This window comes from Mastomys coucha, unplaced genomic scaffold (assembly GCF_008632895.1).
Source record: "Mastomys coucha isolate ucsf_1 unplaced genomic scaffold, UCSF_Mcou_1 pScaffold22, whole genome shotgun sequence".
Lineage (NCBI taxonomy): Eukaryota > Metazoa > Chordata > Mammalia > Rodentia > Muridae > Mastomys > Mastomys coucha.
In genome coordinates, this window is record NW_022196905.1 from 172,210,124 (window position 1) to 172,222,940 (window position 12,817).

The 12,817-nt window shown below is 46.7% G+C and overlaps 1 protein-coding gene across 2 annotated transcripts in view; it reads left to right on the forward strand.

Annotated features, from left to right (window-relative positions):
• Rnf122 (ring finger protein 122) overlaps positions 1-10,241 on the forward strand; it is an 18,117-nt gene extending 7,876 nt beyond the window's left edge. Inside the window, exons 3-6 of one of the 2 annotated variants that reach the window (XM_031339472.1) lie at positions 5,188-5,233; positions 5,530-5,571; positions 8,821-8,903; positions 9,144-10,241. In XM_031339472.1, the coding sequence (XP_031195332.1) occupies positions 5,188-5,233; positions 5,530-5,571; positions 8,821-8,903; positions 9,144-9,258 (286 nt within the window). In that variant the 3' untranslated portion in view covers positions 9,259-10,241. The remainder of the gene's footprint in view (positions 1-5,187; positions 5,234-5,529; positions 5,572-8,820; positions 8,904-9,143) is intronic. The other variant, XM_031339473.1, reaches the window with a different exon arrangement.
• The last annotated feature ends 2,576 nt before the right edge of the window (positions 10,242-12,817 follow it).

Below are 12,817 nucleotides of genomic sequence, written 5' to 3' on the forward strand. Positions count from 1 at the left end.
CCCACACACACACACACACACACACACGGAGCTTTGTGCTGGAGCCTCTGATGGGAGATCTACCTCAGCCTTCACTTCTCTGGACCCCTGAGGCCTGGCGTTTCTATCTATAGCAACCTATCAAGTTACCCCCAGAGCACTTAAGGCCACCAGTGGTTGGCCTGCATCCCACCTCTTCTTAGCCAGTTAGTCTAAGGTTGTCTAGAATGACTATTGGCTGAGTGACAAAGTGGGTACACTTTTACCTGCCCTGCACCTCCTTCCCACTTACCTCCTTCTCATTCACAGTTAGGCAGACATTGTTAGTTCTTTTGCCTTCATGTGAAATTGGCCAGGGGCAAAGACTTGAGCTTGGCAGGGGGAGCTAAGATCTGGGAGCTGTCTCCTTACGGTGAAGGAGGACATAGGAGCTTATGGCTGTTTTCTACTCAAAAGCTGGGGAGATTGTTTTGTTTGTTTGTTTTTGTTTGTCAGAGTCTCTAGATAGCCCTGGTTTTCCTGGAATTTATGTAGATGAGGCTGGCCATGACTTGGCAGAGATCCACCTGTCTCTGCCTTCCAGGTGTTGGGATTAAAGGGCATCTATGTACCACCACCGCCACCTGGCTGGGCTCTAATCAAATCGGTTTAGAAAATGAAGAGAAAGGAATCTTGATCCCTCCGAATGCTGCTGGGGATGGCTTCTGCAGGGAGGCAGACACTTGGATGTATGTGAGGAAAACATTGGTCCCACAGCCTATGGCTGCGGTGGGGCTGGCTCTCCAGAACCTTCCTAAACAGGTCTTTAAAGCTGGAATGTCTCTACCCAAGTGTGCAGCGGAAAAATAGTGCTTTATGTTTTCCTCTGATATAAGTAGTGCAAAATTCACATTTAACTACTAAGTGGGAACAAATGTAGACTTCCCCTTTCCTTTTATAATCCCTATAATTTCCTCCCCCTAAACTATTCTTATTCACTGATCTTTTCCCTCAGTCTCTTTATCAAACAATTAACTCAATCCTGAAGAGTAAAGGTATGCAGGTTCCAATATCACAGATTTACTTACAGTATGGTTGGTTATTTATAAAAATCATTGTATTTCTCTATTTGGTTTCTTTCTACACACACACACACTCAAACACACACACCCCAAAGATAACAAGTAAAATGAGTGTTAGATGCTAACACTCTGACCAACAAGTAGATGACTGAGGTTCGTTTCCTAGTTTGTCACTAGTAGGCATGACTCTTTGGGGCTAGCCTTTGCTAAGGGCATTCTTGTGCCACCTATTATGGTAAACTCTTTAGCTCACTTCATTGAATGACCAACCTTCCAATGTAAGGGTTATCAAACTGCATAAATGAAGACAGGTCTGGACACTAAAGGATTTGCTGAAGGTCAGACCAACCCGGAGATGTTGAGACGGGATAATCTGGCAGCTCCGCCTTTCATGTGACCTCTGTGGCCACTCCCTGTCAGTAGGGTGTCAGCTACTGGAGAAAGACTGGCTGTGGCTATGACTGACTGGTTTTGTTTTGGTTGAAGCAGAAGAACAGAAAGAGTAGCAATCACATGGTGTTAGAACCTGTCCCCAGGGTGGTGTAACAGTGCCATCTGTCCTTTCTGCAGTATTCTGCTCCTTTACCTCACCCTCTGTCCCTTAGCCTGTGCAGAGCAGGCTGACCCCTGCGTCTCATGCTTCCAAAGGTGTTCACTGGTATGTGGTGTATGTGTCTATATATAGAAAGACACAGGCACATAAGCCACTTCCTCTCCTTGCTTCTCAGTTTCCACCTCAGCCAAAATAGGGCCATGACTGCCACTCCTGACCTAGTGAGCTCAGGAGCCAAGGACGCCCTCCACTGCCCGACGCCCCTTGTTCCTCCTCTTTCCCCTTAGAGCTAACCTCTTAGACAGGATGGAAGGGCCCGGTGGAATACAAATAGACAGGAAAGGAACAATTATTTTCAGGAGCTGGCTGCATTGTTTGTTCTAAAAGGGAAAAGAGGGAAGGGAGAGCCTGCTGGCACTGGCTTGCGATGGTCTCATTGAAATCGTGGTATTTTTAGTCGCTTTGCTCAGCCAACAGCTGAGAAAGCCACCTGTCCAGAGTTCTTGGCCTTCCCGTCCCCAGCTGGGACAGACCAGAGTCTGCTTTTTGACTGCCCGTTTTCTTTGCAACCCTTTGACCCCCACCGCATGACCTAATCCTTCCTGGGCTGAAATATTCATGCAGGCTAAAGAAGGAGCTGTGAAAGGTTCTGGATCCTTCTATTAAAGGGAACCTGTCATATGCAGTAAGTGAGAGGACATCGGGCACTAGGGCCCAGCAGTCATAAAGCAAAGCACACACAGTGAAGTTATGTCATTATTGTTGGGGAGGGCAATTGAACCTGAACCGTTAAAAAAAAATGCGTGGCATTCTCCCATTGAAACTTCTACCTCCAGACAGGTTGGAATGAAGCTCAGTGACCGAGGAGCTTGTCTAGCAAGCATTCAGTCCTTAGCCCTAGAGGGCTGGAACAGAATGAGCTGGGAAGTGCAGATCGACTGGGATTATAGCTGAGTGCCTAGCATGCCCAGACTTCTCAGAATCCTGGCATCTCAGGGGTTAGGGGAAGGAAGAGCAGGTTGGGGGGGGCGGGGTCATCCTTGGCTACAGAGCCAGTTTGAGGCTAGCCTCATAAAAAGGAAAGAAAATGAGGGCTGGAGAGGTGGCTCAGTGGTGAAGAGCACTGGCTGCTCTTCCAAAGGTCCTGAGTTCAGCAACCTAGCTGAAGAATCTAGCAACCACATGGGGGTTCACAACCATCTGTAATGAGTGAGATCCGATGTCCTCTTCTGGTGTGTCTGAAGACAGCTACAGTGTACTAATGAAACATTTCTTTTCCTAGAGGAAAACCACACGGGTAAATGGTACTTTGGATACAAGCTTCCCTGCCCATCCTCCTCTGGAAGCTGAGAAAAAGACACTTATAGAAAACCCTTGTTAGGACCAGAGAGTTCTGCAGTTGGGAATCTCTGGTTAGTCCAGTGAGCAGAAAGAAAGCGCATGGTAGAGAGAAGGGGAGGGGACCAGGGCACTGCTGCCCTGGCAGATGTGCACCCAGCTGGGACTTTCCCAGAGGCTCCAGGAACAGTCAACCTTGCCAGACCACGTGACTTCCTGTCAGGAAGGATGGGGGAGGCTGGTAACCAGATCTTCTCTGTCCCAGCCCACCTCTGAGGCATGGCTATGCCCTCTGCTTCTCCTCCATCCCCGGAGGAACTTCAGAGACTGAATTGAGGTGTTTGGTGTTTGTAACTGAGGCCAGCAACTCTTCGTCGCAGTCACCTAGCAAATCTACTGTGCCATCTTACCCAGTTCCAAAGGCAGTTATGGATAGCACATAAATTAATATGCTGATGACATTTTTTTTTTTAAGATAAGTTTCTTTTTCTTTTGTGGTGACTGGGATAAAACCCAGAGCTTCATGCATGTAAGTACTCTATCACTGAGCTACACCCCAGCCCTAAAGTATTAATATGTTTTTGTTTTATGTTTTATTATTTTTTTTTTAAATTCTGTTTTTACTCAGTGAAGAATAAAAGCAGTTTTTAGTCTATCTACCTGTAAGTCAGGTCATGGACACTCAGATCTATGTTATAAGGTGCTGGGTGTGGAGCTCAGTGGGGAGGCATGTGTGCAGGAAGTCTATCTACCCTGTAAGTCAGGTCATGGACACTCAGACCTATGTTAGAAGGTGCTGGGTGTGGAGCTCAGTGGGGAGGCATGTGTGTAGGAACTATATTAGTTCCTTTTGTCATATTTGTTTTGATTTGTGGTTTTGGACGGTTTTCTCCGTGGTTACTTCCATCTCAAAAATTAGAAAGCTATGGTGGCCAGAGCTTGTGACATCAGCTATTCCATCATTTCTTACTGGATAAGAGACAGGAGAGAAAAACTGGGGATAGGGCAAGAGCTCTTTCTAGAACCTTCCATGAATCCATTGAGAGACCAGGTCTAAACTCTCATGATGATATTGTGCCTAGAAAGGCCATTATAGACATACCCTGGGAATTTTTTTTAAGATTTATTTATTTATTTTATGTATATGAATACTCTGTTACTGTCTTCAGACATACTAGAAGAAGGCATCAGATCCTATTATAGGTGGTTGTGAGCCACCATGTGGTTGCTGGGAACTGAACTCCACCACCACCACCCAGCCACATAGCATTTCTTAATCGAATTGTCTTGATCATTATAGCATGTTTAAGGCACTGGGGTTAACTCCTAGCATTCAACAACAGAAAGGTGAAAGTTCTATGTCCATATATTGTAGGCACCTATAATGCCTATGATCCTACAATCCTTCATGAAGATCATGGGTTTGAAGTCAAACTGGTACTACATAGCAAGATCAGAAAGCTATGGGTAGAATTCATAGTAAGACGACACAAAATCCGTGTATAATTATGGTTCTAGCCATCTGCATAGTAGATCACTCAAAGTCAAAGGCTCAATAAAGCATGCAGTGTATCTCAAGATGGAGTAAGATCTCAGGGCTCCAATATAATCCATCTAATTATGGAGGAGGGGTGGGGGCAGGTAGATAATGTTCTATAGTAAAGAGGGCAAGCTCTATTTATCATCACATAGACTTGACTTTTAACCCAAGAATGGCCCCCCCATCAACTTTGTAAAGTTTGGGCAAATTGCTAAACATTTTTCCTCATCTATAAAATGGAAAGTTTCTCCCTCCTGGAGTTGTTTGGATTCAGCAAGACAATGCCAGTCTCCGGGGGACACATGACATAGCCTGGATGGACTATTTATTATGCCAGTGCTGTGAGTAACAACATGCTGTGTTTGGGCTATGGAGAGTAGCTTTGTGAAGGCAACAACCTGACTCCCTCTGCACATAGTGAGCATACTGTTGATCTACGTTGTTTAGACACCTGGAGGAGATAAACCATTTGGGATGCCCCGCCAGAGAGCGGCCCAAAATATGGCTGACAGCTAGTCATAGATCCTTAATCCTTATCAACTCTGGATAGCCTGCATACATCTATCTGAGCCATTCCCTATTGTTATCTATGAAACAAGTACCCTTCTCAACTCCAGAAAAATGTCCAAGCTGTCACCTGACTTCGCATACTGTCCCTGTCCCGTTTACCTAAAGCACCATGGTAATCTGCCCTGTTTCTTTCTTTCTCCACCTAGCAAACTCCGGAACCAGGCACAGAGTGAGCGATATGGCTACAAGGAGGTAAAGTACCATCTCTACGTTAAACTTCTTCCTTCATTATCTGCCCTGATAAAGGAGAGCAAGCCAAGGCTCCCATAGTCTGCATTCCCTAGGCTTCTGGGATCCCAGAGGCCTACCACTCCTGTTAATGTCCTCAAGTTGGGTTTGCTATTCACCTTCAGGGTGGGGGTGGGGAGGCCGAGAGGGAGGGGAGAGGGGAAGGGAGAGAGAGAGAAGTGCATCGGGGGACCCATCGTTGGATGATTCTCCGTGGTCTCTGGTCTCCTTTACACATCAGCTGCCTCTTTGCCCCACAGGTGGTGCTTAAAGGTGATGCTAAGAAGTTACAGCTCTATGGGGTAAGTGTCTTAGGATGTTGTTTGGAAGGATCCTGTTTAGAGCATCTTTCTCCAGCTCTTCACTCAGACCTTTTCCAAACTCGGTAGTCCCTGCTTTCTGAGAACCTATATGTCCAAACAGAAGGAATTCATCCCAGCAGATAATGCATTTTGTCTACAGAGTTGGATCAGGCAGAAAGCAACAAAGGGACTACGGGAGGGTCAAGAGAAGTGGGAGCAGGAGTCAGGCAGAATCTGTTAAGGGTGCGGATGGATGGCTCTATGCTGTAGACAGTATGCTGTGCAGAATCTGCAACTCAACATTGCGAGTATGCTATGTAGAACCTGTAAAGGGTGTCACAGGCCCAATGCCATAGGCAGTGTGCTGTTAATGCCCCCCCCCCTTTTGGTACCCATGCTTCTGGTCTGTGACTAAGGGAAAGGAGGTCCATTCACTCATGTATATTGTCCTAACACATCGGTGACTTGTATCCCTTGTAGTGGTTCTAGCTGGCCTCTCCCCTCCATCCCCCGCCCCCAATGAGGCCAGTTCCACAGGATCTCAACTTTGTTCTTTTCATTTTAACTAAAATACAATTATAGCATTCCTCCCTCCCTTTTTTTCCCCTTTGCTCCATCTTTTAATGGGCCTTGTCTTACTTAGGGTTATTGCTGTGATAAAACACTATGATCAAAAAGCAAGCTGGGGTGGAAAGGGTTTATTCAGCTTATACTTCCACATTGCTCATTATTCATCACTGAAGGAAGTCAGGACAGGAACTCAAACAAGGCAGGAACCTGGAGGCAACGGAGGGGTGCTGCTTACTGGCTTGCTCCCCTATAGCTTCCTCAGCCTGCCTGCTTGCTTCCTTCTTCCTTCCTTCCTTTCTTTTCTTTTCTCTTCTTTTCTGCCGGCTTTCTTACAGAACCCAGGGCTAGCATCCTAGGGATGGCACCACCCACAATGGGCAGGGCCCTCCCCATTGATCACTAATTGAGAAAATGCCTTACAGCTGCATCTCATGAAGGCATTTCTTCAACTGAGGCTCCTTCCTCTCTGATTCTAGATGGTGTCTAGTTGACACAAAACCAGCCCTTACAGGGCCACTTCCTGATCACTCCCCCTAGCCTTTGAGGTTATCTAACCCATCTCCCAAGGCTTCCATCCATAACCACAGACACTCCTAACCAGAGAGAGCCATTTGTGGTTGTCTGAAAATGAGTCGGATTCCAGCATCACCAACCATGAGACTTTGTAGACATGGCCTCATGTTACTCCCCCTTTCATGTTGCTGCTGTACTTCAGGTTCTTAAAAAAAAAAAAGTTCAAGAGACTCCTACATCCTCTGCGATAGTTCAGCTGAGACCTTGGAGTTTCATAAATGGGGATGCAAGTCTGGATTTAATGAATGTAACTGAGAACATATATCTATCTGTATTAGCCAGAAGTTCTTTAGAGGAACAGAACTTAAAGAATGAATATATATGTATATATTTTTTCTCATATTTGTATGTATATATATGTATATATGTATATATGAGAATTTGTTAGAATTGCTTATGGGCTGTGGTCCAGCTAGTCCAACAATGGGTGTCTACCAAAAGAAGGTCCAAGGACCCAGTAGTTTTTCAGTTCACAAGGCTGGATGTCTCAGCTGGTCTTCAAGATATACTGAAATAATCTCTAAGGCCAGTGAAAGAGTAGGCTTGTCTGAGTGACAGGCAAAGAGAGCAGGCTTCCTTCTTCCATGTCCTCTGTGTAGGCTGCCAGCGGAAGTTGTGGCACAGATTAAACATGGATCTTCCGACCTCAAGAAACCCGGATTAAAGGTGTAGATTCTCACTTCAAAGATCCAGATTAGAAGTGCTTCTTCCCACTTCAGATATCCAATTAGGAAAAATTCATCACAGCAGGGTGGTAGTGGTGCATGCTTTTAATCCCAGCACTCAGAAGGCAGAGGTGGGTGCATCTCTGAGTTTGAGCCCAGCCTGGTCGACAGAGTGAGTTTCAGGACAGCCAGGGATACACAGAGAAACCCTGTCTCGAAAAACGAAACCAAAGACAAGCAAACAAACAAAAACAACAACGAAAAAAAGGACAATCTCTTGGATGAGCCCAGTCATTTGGATTTTAGTAAATTCCAGATACAGTCAACTTGATAACCAGGAATAGATAATCACATTGACCCTACTGCCTTAATTTTTATTACTGTGTCTTTCCTTAGCCCATGCTGTAGGTCAGAAAGGACAAACCTTTTTTGAGACCAACACTGTCAATTAGTTTGTGTGTTAATAGGAATGTTCTGAGTCTGTGCTCTCCTACCTGAGAACCATCAGCCACGGGTAACTGTTGAACATTGGAAACATGGAGAGCCACCTCCGGGGCATGAGAGCAGCTTAGAATTTATCTGAATGCAGCCTGCACCCACTAAGTAGGCACCATGAGCAGGCTCCCGAGCCAAAAAGAATTATAATTTGAGTTCTGTCAGTGACGTGAAATAATGGCATCCATGTCTAAGGAATATTATGCTACCACGCTCAGTTCATTGTTGATAAGCATGCCAGTTCTCCCATGAAGTACTGCTTCCTCATGCTACCACCATCCCAGTTGGTCCTGGCCTTCAGTGGCTGCCATCTTTTTACAAGCACTTTTCTAACAACTCCCGATATGAGTGAACTCCGAGGTGCTAGCATAAATCTGTAGTCCCAACTCTAGGGAAATGGAGGCTGGAAAATGAGAAATGCAGGGGGCAGCCTTGGTTATAGAATGAGTTTGAAGCCTGCTTGGACCATGTGAGAGTTTGCCCTCCAAAAAAGATAAAACCAGGATGTTGCGCAGAGAGATCACATTCCCCCTCTGTGATGGGCCGGAATCACTGTTCAGCAACCGTCATCGTACACTCTTTGATTGTGGTGCAGGGAAACACAAGCTCTACCACAGACCTGCACCCCAGCCCACGTTTTCCTCTTTGCAATGATAAACATTTGAGGAATCGTGGCTAGTGCTTCTGGGGGTGGAGATTATGTGTATAATATCTCTATTTGGTTGATTTCAGTTTAAGCAGCCATGTTGGCTGCTCTCCTGTCAGCACAGTCTTGTAAATATGGCTGAACTTGGGTCTGACTGAGATAGCACACTGGGCCCGAGCTTGTTTTCCTTGTCTGAGAATGGAGTGCTGGATGGCTAATCAGGATGGGTGTGTGGAGAGGGCCAGCAGACTCCTAGCTCACAGATTCCCCCACCGCCTCCCCCTCTCTCCCTCTCCATAGCAGACCTGTGCAGTTTGTCTGGAAGACTTCAGGGGGAAGGACGAACTAGGTGTGCTTCCATGCCAGCATGCCTTTCATCGCAAGTATGTGGGGGATGGGATGGGGTGGGATGGGTGGTCCTGAGGAGGGATAATTAGGGCGCATCAGGATGCTTTTCATCCTCTGCAGTGCTCTCTTTAACAATGACTCCCTAGGTTCATCAGACAGAAGGGGTTAACTTAGGGCAGACACAGGGGCACTTTGTTCTCAAAAGCAGCTGGGCTCAGAGACAACTGGCGCCATCTGGAGTGTCCCCTCGGACATAACAGTCCTCTTGTTCACAGGTGTCTGGTGAAGTGGCTAGAAGTCCGTTGTGTCTGCCCCATGTGCAACAAGCCCATCTCCGGCCCCACGGAGACCTCTCAGAGCATTGGGATCCTGCTGGATGAACTGGTGTAAGCGCTCCCTGCACATGGACACTGGCGAAAACTGCTTACTTTGTGGGCACCTGGGTTCCTCGACACAAATGAACAAGACTCACTCACCTAAAGGCAAGGATGACAGAGCTGGGCTTCCAGCAGCACCGCTGGACCAGGACCAGACTTGTCCAGTCTCTGCCTTCCAGGGCTTCTCTCCGTTATCCATTTCCAATGGCCCCATCCAGGTCGACTTCTCTATCTTGGTACTGGACTGACTATCCATCCACCTCCACCCACCTCATCTTTACCCTGGGAAGAAGTCAACTCTGTGACTGTGAACTTGGACACTTCCCTTAGGAGAACAAGCGACTCTGACCTTGAAAGACTGAGGTGGCTCTGCCCCACCCATGTCCTTCACTCCTGCCAGAGCCTTCCATGGGATGGTTTCCGAGGGAAAGGAAAGAAAGATCAAGAAACCAAGATGAAGGGCTCTGTATGAAGTAAAGGAAGGCAGGGACCTAAAAAAAAAAAAGGGAAAAGTCAATGTTTACATGGGATGGCAGAAACAAAGGCCAGCTTCGCTCGCCCTGGCCGACTGCAGGGTGATGGGACCAACCCTCCCCTGTTGGGATCTGAGGTGCTATTCATTCTCTCCCTGGCCCTGCTTAATCTCAGAGCCTTCTAGTCATTGTTGGTTTTGAAGAAATCCCTCTCTACAGGAAGGGGTCTAATCCTCAAGCCCATTTTCAGGACCTTTTTTTTTTTTTAAGAAGCAAAATGGGCCTCGGGATGAGGATGATGGGGGAGGGTACAGTAGTGCGGACGTCTGCTTCCCCCTCTGTAAATAGTATTTTTTATACTTCATCTTCACCATCTCAGGCTTTACACATGCGCCCCTTCCCCAGGATGCCAGGGGGTGGGGTGTCCCCTTTCTCCCCTGAGCGGGGCCAATGAGAATGGGGAAAAAAGGTTATGTATTTAAAGAAAATTAAATTTAATAACACGTACGTTTCTCTAATCAAATTTTGGCTTGTGGTTGTGGCCTGTTCCAGGAGAGGGACTAGAGCTCTTCACCCACCTTTCCCAGTCAGAGCGTACTTGAGGTTTCTTTTTTTTTTTTCTTTCATTCCAAAAATAATTTTATTTACTAGATATTAAATAAGTATGGAAGGAAAAAAGGAGCTGCAAGGCTCAATCCATGTCCCTCTCTAGCCCAGCTCTTCTCATGTCTTGCCAACTTTTTTGGGCATTTTCTTGGCATGGGGATCTTCTAGCTCCTTGGTCTTATGTACTTGAGGTTTCTAATCCTTAACAAACCCTGAGCCCTGGACCTGTATCTTAGCGGTAGAGTGCTTGGGTGATGTACTCAAGGACCTGGGCTCAGTTTCTGGCAATGAAAAAAGAGAGGGAGTGGGGAGGATGACTTTTTGAACAGTGTGAAATAAGATCCGATGAAGCCAGGACCAATCATTGCAAGTTTTTAGAAATGCTGTAAAGTTGACTTCAAGCACAGCGTTCCCTCAACTGGCTTAAATTCTACCTGGAGGTTGATTGTGAGTGGCCTGGCAACCTCAGAGGCCCACGTAGCTTCCCTGATGCCTCATCTCTTTACTACTTCTGTGTCAGTGACAGTCCCTCCCTGGCCCATCCTAGCCTCCTACACATCTCTAGAATTCCATGTGGTAGCAACGTGTGACCGACCCTGCAAGCATTCAGGTCCTCCACCTCCAGCCTCCAGCTTAGGGTGGCCAGTTTCCCAAGGGCCTGCTGTATCAACAATGAGTGTGATCAGAATGGGATGGTGTTGGGAACACTTAAGCATAAAGTAACTAAACTCTGGTTGCCCCCTGATTGGTAGCACAGATCGGTGCCAGTCAAGCAGGCAGCATGCCTTGGGTGCTGCGCTCAGGAAAGCCATTTGCTGAGCATTGGTTTGGTGGATTGATACCAGCTGTGCAGAAGTGATCAACCCGTCAGTGAGTACCAGATTCCTGGAGTAGGTGTGGCACTGTCTTACCCAGCCATTGTCTTGTGCATCTTGGACAAAATCAAGGTGTCCTTGGGTACATGACTATGGGCTCCTCTCCAGGAAGATGCTCTTTCCCTACATATTAAGTAACTCCCTGTTTGCTGTTGCCAGCCTAAGAGGGAGAGATCTCTCTCCACTGGCCCACCGCTTCCTCTTCTAGCACTGTTAGTCTGTAAGTATTGAGGAATGATGATGTATTTCCTCAGGCCATTGCAGCCTACCCCTCAGTTCCTGCTGCTGGTGGATGCACTGGTGGAGAAAGTAGTCAGGTTGGCTTTGTATCTCCTGCCTCACCATCTCTCCTTGCTATTGGAAGGGTATTAGCATCCTGATGAAAATGTTAGCATGAAAAATGCCTGTTTCACAGATTTCAAATCTGTATCGCCTGGTCACAATGGTGTGTGGTGGGGGTGGGGGTGGGGGAAATACCTTTTATTCCCAGCCCTTCCGTTATATTGAACCTCGGTGGTATATATTACAGAGTACACAGAAGGGAACCCGATACTGTTTAGCTGCTCAGCTCAATTGGCAGCAGCTAAGCACAATTAGATATACTATGTCCCCAATTCACACAATCACCGGTGAAGTCTTATGACTTAGTTCAGCCTTTTTAGAACACCCTGCTACCTGGTTTGGCCACTTGACAGGCAAGTCCCTACCTTGGGGAAAGGGTGTGAGCACTATGCTTGGGGAGGCAAGCTCATGCAAGACAGACCTCTACTCAGCTGTCTGTCAGCAGCAATCCGAGGGGATGCCAGGACGTGATGCCCAATCGTGAGAGCAAGAATGTGAACATTTGCCGGGCGGTGGTGGTGCATGCCTTTAGTCCCAGCACTTAGGAGGCAGAGGCAGGTGGATTTCTGAGTTCGAGGCCAGCCTGGTCTACAAAGTGAGTTCCAGGACAGCCAGGACTACTCAGAGAAACCTTGTCTCGAAAAACCAAAAAAAAAAAAAAGTGAACATTTACTGTGATTAACCAGACTGTTGGGGATCGGAAAGTGCAAGCCATGCTGTATGAACTAAGATGGGGGGAAGACGGTAGGTTGGGATATGGGGGGAGAAGTACTGTGTGGAGGCCAGGATTTGATTGAGTAACCACTCAGAAGTTTATTTACATAAAAGTTAAACAAACCTAAGAGCCATCTGAGAACTAAGCTAATTATTCTCTCTAATTATTCTCTCCTCTGGGTCCTATATAGCCATAGGCAGCTACAATAGACCCATGACTATTCAAATTAACAAAGAATATATACCCTGAATGTATCAGAAAGGGAAAAAGATCAAAGGAAGTTATGTTGTAGCCAGTACGTACTGGTTTTTGTTTTGTTCTTCCCTGTCTTAGGGTTTCTATTCCTGCATAAACATGACCAAAAAGCAAGTTGGGGAGAAAAGGGTTTATTCAGCTTACACTTCCACATTGCTGTTCATCACCAAAGGAAGTCAGGACTGGAACTCAAGCAGGTCAGGAAGGAGGAGCTGATGCAGAGGCCATGGAGGGATGTTCCTTACTGGCTTGCCTCCCCTGGCTTGCTCAGCTTGCTTGCTTATAGAACCCAAGACTACCAGCCCA